Source organism: Aquila chrysaetos, chromosome 10 (genome assembly GCF_900496995.4).
Source record: "Aquila chrysaetos chrysaetos chromosome 10, bAquChr1.4, whole genome shotgun sequence".
In the NCBI taxonomy this organism is placed as follows: domain Eukaryota; kingdom Metazoa; phylum Chordata; class Aves; order Accipitriformes; family Accipitridae; genus Aquila; species Aquila chrysaetos.
Window position 1 is genome coordinate 18,631,404 of NC_044013.1, and position 13,492 is coordinate 18,644,895.

General features: G+C 37.3%; 1 protein-coding gene across 1 annotated transcript in view; it reads left to right on the forward strand.

The window, feature by feature from the left end:
• Positions 1–13,206, forward strand: part of DNER (delta/notch like EGF repeat containing) — a 134,376-nt gene extending 121,170 nt beyond the window's left edge. Inside the window, exons 12-13 of the mRNA XM_030028859.1 lie at positions 4,894–5,140; positions 12,120–13,206. Coding sequence (XP_029884719.1) covers positions 4,894–5,140; positions 12,120–12,231 — 359 coding nt within the window. The 3' untranslated portion in view covers positions 12,232–13,206. The remainder of the gene's footprint in view (positions 1–4,893; positions 5,141–12,119) is intronic.
• Positions 13,207–13,492: the final 286 nt, after the last annotated feature.

Here is a 13,492-nt window from a genome sequence, read left to right on the forward strand (position 1 = left end):
GTAATAGATTAAAAAATAAACAGAAGGGACTCAGAAAGCTCCTAGTGTACATTCGTGAGAAAATACCTACACAAAGGCTGGAATAAAAAATGTTTTCTCTCTCTCATTTACACAAGGAGCATATGATGCTTCTCTTTTTTACTCTCTTTTACTTAAACTTTACTTAAACATATCGACTACTTTTTAAGTTGATTTCTATTCTTGACTTTAGTCCTTAATTTAACCCAGAAGACAACTCTGTTCACACTTGGACTGACACAAAAGTTTTATCTTGACAGGTTTATGACCTTCTCTCCCTGTAACTGTTGGTTGTGAATTCAGTTTCAGTGCTTTCTGTTGGAAGCCAAGACTGCAGAAGAGCATTGCGAGCTAGCCCAGAGATGGTAACAGCACGGCCTTTTTGTTGTCTCTGTGAATGGCACACACACTTCCCTGTGGGGTACAGAACCATTGTGATGTTGGGAGCACGATGTTGTGTGCTATCTGTATGCCATATCACTCATGCTAAAAGATGCTCAGATGAGTTTTTACTGACAAGGCTGCTGTTAGTGATACCTGAAACATGCATATCCAAGCTGATCAGCAAGGCAGTGTAATTCTACCTGCCTTAGCTAATAAGTAGTGTGCTGACAGACAGGTGTGTTTAGTTCTTGGAGAAAGCAATAATCATCCTGGAAAGATACTTCCTGGAGTACCTCAATGTAGTAACAATTACATTTCTTTTACGTTATGGAATGAATAGATGCCAAAGGGAAACAAATGGACTTGCACGCTTTCTGAGCCCTGCAGATGTGCTATATGAAATCAGTGATGCTTGTTCTGGAGTCCTCCTTTGGCTGTCATGCTCTAGTCACTAAGAGTTTGGCTGTTTGCACCACAGATACATAGTGAGGTGCATATAAACACATGGCAAAATGAGAGATGCAGAACAGAGAGTGGAAGGAGCCTTTTCTACTGTCCAGCTACTCAATTATTCCTGCTTCCCCCTGTGAGGGACGCATGCCCCTAAGCACTATGTATGACAGGTAGGTTCAGGCTTACATCTGTGGTTGGTCAATATGAACTCCCTTCTGACCTTGTTTGTAAGTGTACGAGAGAGAGAGTGGATAAAACTCTGCTTAAACTTTGTTCTCTTGAGCAAGGGGATTGTCTCAGTACGTTATTTCTCTACACGTAGCATCTGTTTATAGATGAACTGCAGTAGCCTTGCCTGCTCCTCAAGAACTTGGATTTTCTGCTTGTATTACACACTTGCAAACTGTGTAAGTCAAAATTATGGGAAGAAGCAACAGTACTTTATTGTTGCTGCTTTAAGCCTTTTACTGACTGATTTGTTCTTTTATCTTGTTACTGCTATGGCAGGAGGCAGGGAATTATCTGAGTGTTAAGTGGCATTGATAACACTGCAAGGCTGACTCTCAACCAGAAATATTAGACCTTTTCTTTCCATCTCAATATTTGGAGACTAAATGATATAGTATTGTTCATGGCAATTGTTCTCAATTGAAGAGGTTGAAATTACTGTGTTTTTTATCCAACAAATCAGGATAGCTAATAGCGTATTTATATGTAATAATAATAAAATAGGCTATATAAAAAAATGCAATCTAGAACATTCTGGTTTGGATTGGTCTTAAAGGAATGAAAACAGGAAAAAAAAATCTTTGCATAGTCACATAGATACATTTTGAAGAACAATTAAGTTTAAAATTTGAAGGTTACCAATAGTTTCTTCAATAAGCTTAACATCAGCAAATGTCTGATGTTCCCTTGCTATTGAAATCACTTTGACAGAGCATCAAAGTAAAATGATGTGTTGTTATGGGACACCATGATACTTCACAATAGTCAAATATAAGTATGGACATGCAGCCTCTCTAACCAATGCAGTGGCTTATATGCAAAGCTGTGGAAGCTTTCTTAAAGCACTTGGATTTTAACCAGTGTATAAAAGATTATGCAAATAGAGAGGGATTGAGTTTTGAAGAAATCACTTTGCAGAAAGGATTTAAAAGCATTTTGATCTGCAGATTTTTTTCTACAGAACTATGTATCCATGGGAAGATCTTTGTGCTCACTGTCTTTCCCTGAGCTGCGAGTTGACCAACTGATGTGAATCCAATTCTAATCATATCTAGAAGGGCCATATCCAGCTCTCTTATAAACAGGTGCAGCACTTCTGATCTCGCTGGAGTTGAGTCAATGGTGCAGTGGATTTCTCTTCAGCTCTGAGATTGAATCTATTACTAATCTGCTCATCTTTCTGTATCTCCGTGTCATATTTATCATATTGTTTCAGCAATTCCTACATAATGGTTAATAATGTATTGGAAATTAATTGTAAACACTGCATACTGGAGTGTATGGACCTTTGTATTGGACCATCCCTCTGAATGCTAGAAAAAGACATGATGAAGCCAGGGTTCAGGCTTCTCAAGAGGGGTACAAGCTGGTGTTCAGGAGTCATTTGACTAAATAGATTGCATTTTATCTTTTGTGATTTTCTGTTACTAGCCATGGAGGAGGCTGTTGGTACTTAGTCTTCTTTGTAGAACAACTCTCTGTTTACTCTTAATAGTTCCCCATTTTTTCACCAGCTGTTTTATCTGCTTGAAGTGACTACCCTAACAGGATTTCAGGGTTATCTTCTTGTCAGACTGTACTCTTTAATTTTCAGGTGCTGTATGTACAACAAACTAGACAAGATGTATGTTGCCTGGATGAACTGTGATACTTATTATATCATCTTATGGTCCTTACCAGTGTTAGCAATTCCAATTAAACAGGATTAAATTGGTCTTAATTATAAAGAGGATATTTTTCCTTTCAAAATGAAATTTATTTGCCTAAAAACTTAATGGAGCATGTAAAAATGCTTACAAAGTGTCTCATACGAATTCCTTAATGCCTGCTGATTATTTGTTCCATTATATCTATATATGTTTGCCACCTTTGTAATTATTAATGTGGTTACCACGGTAAGCCAAACCATGTGGTTACTTGAAAACTAACACGAAGAATTTCTAGTACAGACTGTGTGATGCGCATTGAAATCTAATTCTTAATAATTTTATGAACATTACTATGACAACTGAGAATACTGTGATTTTGAGCTGTCATATGTTCTTTCTAATCTTTGGACTATAAACTGTTAATCTTTATATTTTTATTTGGTGGAGAAGAAAGGAAGAAATTTCTCTCATCCTTATCATCCAGAGATGGAAGATACGGAATCTAAATCCGAACTGTCTTGCCATATATCTGTGCACATTAGATCTGGATTTGGCCTAGTCTGACAACCTGACAGAAACCACTGTGTGTGACAAATATGCTGCAGAACAGAAAGAAACCCATCCCAAACTGCACGGAGCACAGCTGTATTTTCTCCCTCATATCCTGACTGGGCAAATTGCAGTAACAGCACTTTAGAAACATTAAATCACTGAATGATTCAGGCTGATCAAAACTTTACCGATCTCTGAAAAAGATAACACAAACAAGCAGTCAGTCCTGTAAACTTGGCTCACATTTGTGAACAAAAAGTCTAAGCAAGCCCAAGCACAGAGGTGCTCTGGGACAACCTTTGCTATTGTAAACAAAGAGCAACCATTTCTTCAAACTCTGCCCAGGTGAATCCCACATGTTACAGCTTCAGGCTTTCTCCCTACCTTCCTCCAAAATGGATTTTTTTGTTTCCCCCCATACTTATACATTTCCCTGTATTTCTACCATAGATGGAGATCATATCCATCCATCATATCAGATGCCACTAAACTTATGATTTCAGCGCAGGTGCTCAAATCAGTTATCTGCCATCATCAACACCCTCAAGAGGTGGCTTCTAAGAATACCTTAACATTCCCAAAGCATATGATTGATAGCCCTGTTCCCAGACTGTGGTTAAGTGAAGGGAGTTTCTAAACCAGTGCAAAGCAGAAGACCATTTGAAAAAGGAAGTCACCTGCTAGAAATAACTTTTGCAGAGTGTCAGATTTCTGTAGTCAGAATGACTCAAGTCTGTTCCTGGTTTGAAATAATTTATGAGACCATAGGCTTAAAAGACTGCCAAAAATGAACCTAGAGGGAGGTACAGGTTAATTAGAAATACTCTGACCCATGCTAGAGAAAAACAGATCTGAGGACATAGGCAATTGATAGACAATCTGTTTGGCATTGATAGGCAATAGTTTGGGCATCAAGAATATTTATAAAGAAGATCTGGAATACATAAATACAAGAAGCCTCTTCCAGATTGGCTTTACTTTAAGGTCTGCTTTGAGACCTCTCAGGGAAATTATGCTTGAGAGAAGACTCTAGTGGGCTCAGTACTGTAGCACCTTACGAGATGCCCTTTTTGTCCTTGAAATGCTGTTTCTGAAGTCTCTGCAATCTGGTGGAGATAGGCATACAAAAGCCTGTGTTTCAAATTAAAAACCAAGCATGTTTAATACATTTTAAATCACACATTTTAGTGGAAGGGTTAGAACTATTAGAACAAACTGCACAGAGAATTGGTGGATTACTAGAAGCTTTTACATAAAACCTGCCTGCCTTTAGAAAGCCTATAGTATATTATAACATAATGCAAGAATAACTAGATGACTTTCTATGACTTGGGTTATACAGGAGATCAAACTAGATAAGTGTTCCTATAATGACATTAAAAATCTACAGAGAGGATGGGTGAAGGATCAAGATAGTGCTATTCAAATTTGTTGCATGTTAGGCATGGTGACATAGCCATAACAGAGCCTGGGAAGGTTCAAATTACACATCGCCCTAGCTTCAAACTTCTCCACAGAAATATTGAAAGTGCATATCATAAAAGAATTCTATTCAGCAGGAAGGATATAAATTACTAAGTAATGATAACCTTTTATTTCTTATCAGCAGATCTGCAGTGGAAGTCTGGGCATATGGCAGAGAGTCTAACAAATATGCCTCGTCACTCCCTCTACATCATAATTGGGGCTCTCTGCGTAGCATTTGTCCTGATGCTGATCATTCTGATTGTGGGAATATGTCGCATCAGCCGCATCGAATATCAAGGCTCTTCCAGGCCAGCCTATGAAGAATTTTACAACTGTAGAAGCATTGACAGTGAATTCAGTAGTGCAATTGCTTCTATCCGACATGCCAGGTTTGTTCTGGGGATGGTAATTTAAAAGACATCTGTTACGATATGTAATTTCAGTCCATGCGTAGTGCATCTAACTGCTGTTGGCAGAGAATGAGCTGCTTTGCGGTGAATAGACAGGATCACCAGCATTGCTCGTTGTTCTTTTTTGATCCCTTTTCTGTTCTCATCTGACGTGTGATAATCCAGCACAACTCCTTGAAAACAGAGGGAGTTATTCTGAGTTTATTTGGTGTAACTGGTGAAGAGGGACAGATGCACAGCCTGTAAGATCTTCTGTTTAAGATGTAAATACTCTTTAACTGATACAAGTAATTTGATTAGATAGCAAAGGCACGTTGATTTTAGTGACTAATTTACCAGGTTATTTAGTGATACTCTCTTCAAATCACTCATTTTTGTGCTCCTGTTTGCTTTGAAATTAGGATCTTTCTTACTTACTTTCCTAGAGAGAGTAATTTTTTTACTTAATGGAGCACTTGCAAGCCAGGGCATTGCGTGTCAGAATAATACAAAAGTAGGACTGGAAGGGATTCAAGAGCTCAAGTGTAAGCCACTGCACTGTTATAGCATTAATTATACCTAGCTCCCTGCCAACAGTTGTGTTTAAAAACTTCCAAAGGAGTTGAATGGAGTTAGAAAGAGCTTTCCTAAAATCCAACCTTGATTTTCTTTGCTATGAATTAGGCTACTTCTTTCTTATTCTTCATGACAACCTGAAGAGCAGTAATTTATCACTGTTTGCCTTATAGTAATCATGTACATCAGGTGTCATGCCTGTCGTTCCCCCCCCCCCTTTTTTTTTTCTTAAATAATAAAACCAACAAAGCAAAACAACCTTTTTCTTCCCTAGACTAGACTAACCCATTCTAGTATCTCCTTCTGAATCATGTCAGCTTCTTTATTGTCTCCCTAGGACACATTCCAGATTGTCTTTCTCTTTTTTTGAAGGGTGGTCCCTAAAGCTGAAAATAGTTCTCTGGCTGAAGCTTTACCTGTACCAAATCAGCTGAATAATCAGCTCCTGTATCTTATTTATGGCATTCCTGTTCATACATCTGAAAATGAAACCTGCTTGCCCCTTTTCTTTTTTTTTTAATTTGCATTACACTAGCGACTGATGATTTTATTTTGTGACCTGTTAGACCTTTTTCTCACCCCCAGATCCTCTGTGCCATTTTGCTTCCTAGCCAGTATTGTTTCTTCTGTATTTGACATCTCTCTTAATAGGGCAGAACTTTCATTTTTGTTGTTTCTTTTTCCTATTTCTTCAATTTGTCAAGCTCACTTCAAATTCCAACAAGAGTGTTCATGTGTGTTACCATTAAAATGATTTTAAAAGAATGGAGGGAGACACATTCCTGTGCATTGACATGGAGAAATGCATGCATATTGGTTGGTGATTGCTGGTAATTCATTTTCCGAATACTCCAGTTCTGTTTCAGTGCAAATTAAATAGGTTAATTTGTACCACCGCTGAAGCCATCAAAGTCATCTGAAATGGATGAGGAGTCCTACAGACTCAGCTAATCATGTTGCAGCTTTGGGCAGTAGCTCTTTAAACTGTTCCAACTAGATTTACAATAAAACATTTGTTCATTGTCAAAATATATTAGTCAGTAAATATTTTAAAAAGAAAGATGTGTATAGTTGATTTAACATAGCAATAAAATCAGTGTTCTTTTAAGTCTTCCCTTGAAGTCTCCTTTGCCACTTAGCCTTACATCTCTTCCAGTAGGAGCTCAGCATCTCCACACCATACACACCCTCAGAACTGCTTTTTCCTTTAGTAGTGTATTGGGAGAGGAGGGAGTTGCTTTATGGCCCATAAAAAGCTTTATAGTTTTTTATTATTTGGCTTTCTGAATGTCTACTGTTACGTACTACACATCTCCAAGGGTGGAGAGCAAGGTGCAAAATGATACTGTTAATCTTTGAAATTAAACATCTCCCTCCTACTACTGCAGCAGTGATGAATGTGTCAATCCTGTTCGGTTACTACTTGCTGAAGTGGTACTTTGAACTTCCCCAAGGACTGGAACCGGTCTTCTGAGGAACAGTGTGAAACACCTGGGTTTTCTTACTTATTTCTTAAAGCAAATTTGGCAGCTTTCTATCTAAGGGTACCAAGGAAAAGTGTACCAGCAAGGCAGGATCTTTTTAATCTGAATTTTCCCTGCATTTTACAGTTTCACTGGCAGGTAATGGAAATGGTAAAAGATCTCCTGTATGAAATCTTTCAAATCTTGGAAGCTGGACTAGTTCAGGTCTTTATCGCTACTGTCTGGATTACTCTGAATGAATCTGTGTTTATTACTGATGGCAGAAGTTTAGAAAAACAAGTTTTCATGGGGGTTAAATAACCTCCGAAGAAGTTCTTAGACTAGGAGATATTCATGATGATTTTTCAGATCCATATTATGCAGTTAAAAATTAACATTATTGGAACCTGTCAATAAAGGGTTTCCCTATGTTGGGAAAGGTGTTTCTACTTGATACAAATGAAAATAAATGTTTTCATTCCAAATAATTCTCTGTGCCTCTCAGGGAATGGATGCCTTATAAAAATCCAGGATAGAGCTGCCAAGTCAGGTAATTCACAGAGGTTTAGTGTGAAGATTATTGTGTTTATTTTGGTTTCAGGAAGATATAAAACACTGCTTTGGTAATTTCAATCCAGGAAAACGAGCACAACTTTTATAGTTATTTTTGCATAAACTCTTAAATCTGCATATTAAAATTACCAAGATCTGAATTTTCAGAATTGCTGTATCTAAGGCATCTACTTTCAAATAATAGATTCTCAGCATTTTCTGAAAATCATTCCCTTTCCCAGTTAGATACCCAAATTAGTAATTTTGGAAAATGGAGGCCTAAGGAATAGCGAGTAGATTATTTTCTTTAAATGTAAGGTTTCTGTTAAAGTCAGTAGGTGTCCAGGGAGTGTGGATGCCTGTTGCATATTCAGTAAATTATTTTAAAATTACTTGTTCATGTTCCTCAGCAGGTCTTTTTCTTGATAATTTTTTATAATTTGATCTTTACTAATCAAGGCACTTGCTGTAAGAGGAAGTGAATGTGCCCAAGGATCATTACTAATAAAAGTCTACTTCTAGTGAATGTTCTTAGGATTAGCAGCTTGGAACAAGAAAGTTTTCTAACCAGGTGAGGCACAGCTCTCTTTAATATTCATGATGCAGACAGTAAATAAATACTCCTTTTATGTTAAAGCTTATACATTTTAAAGCCAGAGGAGAACACTGTAATGAAATAGCTGACAACTGCCTACTGCAGCCATAAGACTTCACTGAATTGGAACCAGGATCTGTTGTTGAACTGGATCATTCACTTTAGAGAAGCATCCACACTGAGTTCACAAAATATCTGGTTACAGAGACTGTGCTACTGTAAACTTTTTGTATGTCTAGATATCAATTAGCAGTGGACTTCATGCACTACTTACAGTGTAGTTTCTTTAATTTTTACTTTCACGTGCTGACTCTTGTTCTGTCTATGTGTGGGTTGAAGAGTCTGGTTCATCAGGCTCTGATTAAGTCATCTTGTCACACTCCACTGCACATTCTCCACGTTCCTGTGTTCAAGTCGGCTGTGTTAGACTGGAACGTCCTAAGCTTCCTGAATCTGATGAGCTTCAGCACATGCTTTTTTCTTACCATTTCCTGACATAGGTTTCAGTGATGAGGTTCAGTCAGCTACCTCTTCGTGAAACTATGATCATATGCACAAGTACTCTGGTCTCCACAGTACATGCTAATTGTTTATATACATTCTCTGCCAGAGTCTCAACTTTGTGGGAACTCTAGGATTATAGTTCAATTATACTAAGGAACGCAAAGTACCACTTGCACACACGGCCTTTTCTCTGAATAATGCAGAGGAAATTGATCTTCGCATTCTCTCATTCTCCTCCTGTGGAGGGAAAAATAATCCCTTCCTCCTATGGGTACACTTTAAAAAAAAAAAAAAAAAAAAATTTTTGGTCTCCCTCTTTTCCTTCTCTTGTTTAAACTTTATTTGTAGACTCCTTATACCAGCTGCTGTTTTTGAACAGAGTAGCAACACAGGGTTTCTTTCTTCTGCTTCTGGGAAACTCTGAACTCCAGCCTATCCCACAGTAGTTGGGGGATACCATTTCCTTGGGGTTCAGCCATCCAATGTTCTCAAAAGTCTTCTCCTTGAATGGAATTGTTGAGGTTGATGACTCTCTACGGTTAGCCATCTTTTGAAATGTCGTTCTAAGGAAGTGGAGGGGCATCCCCATTCCATATGTGAAGTGGAATTTGCAGTCCCTATCACACACACATATATATACACATGCACGCATGGAGCTGCCTGTGCCAAGAAGAATTTCTACACTGAATATATACTGTCCCCAAAATTGTGACGGAACCCTCGGTCTCTCTTTGTCAAGTTACACAGGTTGTTCTTATTCAATGTTTCATTGCAAAATATATTTTCTAATTCTCATGTCATTTACTTGACTTTGTGATGATCCCTATGCCACTGGTAAGTATCTCTGTGTATATCTCCAATATACACATTGGAACACTATCATCACTCATGAATGGACATGTCAGTGCTAAATATAGAGGCCAGAGAACTTCTGATACGCTCTGTTTACCGATCTAAGCACATAATTGCTCATCAGACACAGTATGGCATTAAAGCCAATGTTAAACTGATTAACCGTCATATCCCTCCAGTCTCTTTCCAGACTCAGTGCTTCCCAGGATTGAGATTTCCCCACACGGTGTATACTCTTTGTTAGATGAATATTCTTGTATTTGGTTGCACTGGAAGAAATCTTTATTCATTTGTTTGTATGTGTTGTATTGTTTGTATTGTTTGTTTGTAGGCTGCAAGCAGCCTATTAATTGAGCCAGTACACTCTGTAGCAGGGACCTGCATCTTTTCACTATTTATTACCCCTTGAATCATTGTCCCTTGAAGATTGTATTGATAATTGTTTTATGTTTTCTTTTATGTCATCAATTAAATGATAAAATAGCATCCTTGTGCAATCCTACCAGATACACGCCCATTGAACTAAGACTTCCCATTTAACAATCCTATTTTGAGACCTCTGAGGTTTGTGTTAACTCTGTTTACTGTTACGAGCGGGGACTGGCTTCTGAACTGCCTGATCAAAGCAGTGTGGTCTACCAGCTAGATGGCTCAGCCAGGCCACAAACAACTAGCACATGTGCTGTGGTCTTTTCTCAGCATTTTCTAATTAGGGGCACATGTCAACCCTGACCTACACAAGAGAACAGATTTTGTACTGCTTCACCATGTACAACAAGCCATGTGTTCTCTACCTGTCAGAAAGGGCAAAATTTTACTTAAATCACTGGAGAATGTTCATCATCATTTGTATCTATGCAAAGCTCTATTTCCTTTAAACCCTTGAGAGTGATGGAGAAAAAGGGTCATTCAGAATTCATTGCTGCCTCTGATTTAGTAGGATGCCATAACTTGATTCCTTCATTCAATTCTTGGAATTTTATCTCATCTACAGAAAATCAGGTTTATCCATCATGACGCTAATGAGCGAACGTGCCCTGTCTGTACTTATTAAAGTAAACTACAGCAGAAAGCAGACATTCATGCATAGAAATGTATCTAGTGTGGCCTTATTGACAGCTGAAGTACTTTGAAAAATGAAATTTCCACCATATAGATGAAAACGTTTCCAGCCATTTTAGTTTTGTCAACAATTCTAGATCACTGAAAACAGCCAAGAATTAAATTGGAACAGTCAGGAAGTTGCATAAAAATCTTGGAAGAAAATCAAGTTAGTTTTGGTTTGGTCTAAATATTATCCTCAAAATCTGAATTTTCTGAATCTCCCCTTCCAGTGTGCACAACTTAAATTAATATAGACTTAATTTTGTACATAAGAAGGGGATAGAAAGAATCCTTAGTGTGGATCACTACATAAATAAGTCTTTCTGTTTGTGTGTTAATACTTTCTCTGCATCAGGTCCATAAGGAAAGCAGACTTGACCCTTTTTTTGCCTCATTTTCCTGTGATCTTTTTTGTTATTTAAAGCTCCTGTAATTGTAGTCAGAACACTTTAATAATTTTTCCACTTTCAGGTTGCATTCTTAGCACTATTTTTCTATCATAATAAATGATCGGAAGAGTGATAGACTGTCTGTGTGGTGCAAAGGCACCTAAAGTAGTTCTGGATGTGCCAGCACCGGGGCCGCAACGATACAGACAGAGCAGTTCTCTGCAGAGGCAGATACAGCCTGGTTCTTAGCAGTGATGGTTGCCCAGGAGGAGCACGCTGCTGATGTGATTCTGTTGCTTGTGAACCTTTGCTGAATTAGTATGTTTATGTGGTGTTGCAATATCCTAACTGCCATTAATTTTGCCAGTGTTGCAAATAGCGTGCAGCATGTTGGTAATTTGAATGTGCTTCTCGAGTGGATGTCAGGTGAGCAGAGACTTCCAAGTTCATTTTTAAAATGCTCTGTCTATAGCTTGTAACTCAATTCAGTGCACAACTTGCATTTCCAAATGCAGATGTCACATAGTTGCCTATTATTTACTTTTTGTAAATGTATATGACCTGACCTTAATATTGGTTGTTAGAGCACGCTCTAAAATAAAATTCTGGCCTTGCTGAAACTGTATCAGTTTCACTCTCACCTTCCACAGTCTTCCCATATTCTGATACTGCTGAATTTTGCAACAGAATTCCTGTAGCCTTTGATATGGAATCTATTTCTTGTTTGCAAGAAGATGTATAAAATAAAAAAATAAATAAAATATATTTCAAAATCCACAGTTCAGATATCTAAACTTCTGTACTTCTGGCATGTTGCAAGACAATTTAGAATTTATCTAGGCTCTCTGGGTTTTTTTCCTGACTGCATACCATAACTCAGTGGGATGTTGCCATTAACTCATTCATACTTCTGTTTGTCACCAAAAGCTTTCTTTTGTTTCCAGGTTTGGCAAGAAATCCCGACCTGCAATGTATGATGCAACCCCCATTGCTTATGAAGATTACAGCCCAGATGACAAACCTTTGGTTACACTGATTAAGACAAAAGATTTGTAATCTAGTGTTTCTTTTTTTGGATTATTTTTCAAAAGGATGGGCTACTAACCTAATTTAAATATTTTTAAGAAGAAAGCATAAGTAATTTAAACCATTAGATGCTTCAGAATTTTCTGTAGAATATTTAAGAACCAATTTTCTGCAGCTTTTAGTTTGGAAAAATATTTTAAAACAGAATTTGTGAACTTCATGAATTACATTTTAATGTACCTTGAGCTCTATAAACTATAAGCTTATGATAGTGTGTGCTTTTTTCTTGGTAGACACTATTACTAAACCCAGATGAGTTTCTTGTGGTTGTTACAGAAAAGAAAACAATAATTAATGAGGAGTTCTTTATGACATGTCAGTGCCAGCTTTCTCAGTAGAGGTAGGAAAAATGTGAAGCATAATATGATATATAATATATCCATTAATTAAAAAAGTCTAAAATGTTTGTGTTGTGAAAAAGAAACTAGTAAAAATTATTATTCCTAATCTGAATTAATTAGCTTTTGCCTTATTCCATGCATGGATAGATAACCTATTTCTCCATTATTTCCTGAAAGTTGCTGAAACATACTCTTGAGTTCATGTTTGACATTTTTGTAATAGTATTCAGGCTAGGCCTTGTATAATAATTAAAGTGCCTCTTGAGGCAAAGTAAGGGCATGATCCTTCAGACATTGAAATCAATGAGAGAACTTCCATTGACTTCAGTGGGCATGGGATTGGATCCTACAATTGGACTGAATCTATATTTTTCTTTAAAGGTTAAAGTTTTTTATATTGTGAGTAAACTAAGCATACGGTTTGAGTTGTTTGTTTCCTAAAGGTTATTGATGTACAGTATTGTTTCATGAAATATTGTGTATTTCTCATAGTGCTTCTTATTTAGGATCAGTATGGGGTTTTTGTGGCTGTATTTGATTGCTTATGGGCTTCTTAAATTTCTTGCTTATTTCAGAAAATATTGAATAAATGTTATCAAGTGAAGATTGCAGCTGTTTCTTTGTTTTTCTTCATTGGAAAGTGCAGTGTTGTCTATAAATTTGAAGGGACATGAGCATATAATGTGCTATAAATAATGCCAAAAGAAGATATTCCAGCTGTTAATTTGAAAAGGAAAAAATGGGCTTTATTATCAAGGTAATCTCTCAAAAGTGAGACAAATACAGCACCAGAGTAAAGATACAGTCCTGCAGTCCAGGCCATATGCTCCACAACCTTTTCCCGAGTGGATCTGATTGCAAATTTGGGCTCTGAGTTATAGCAAGAGTAA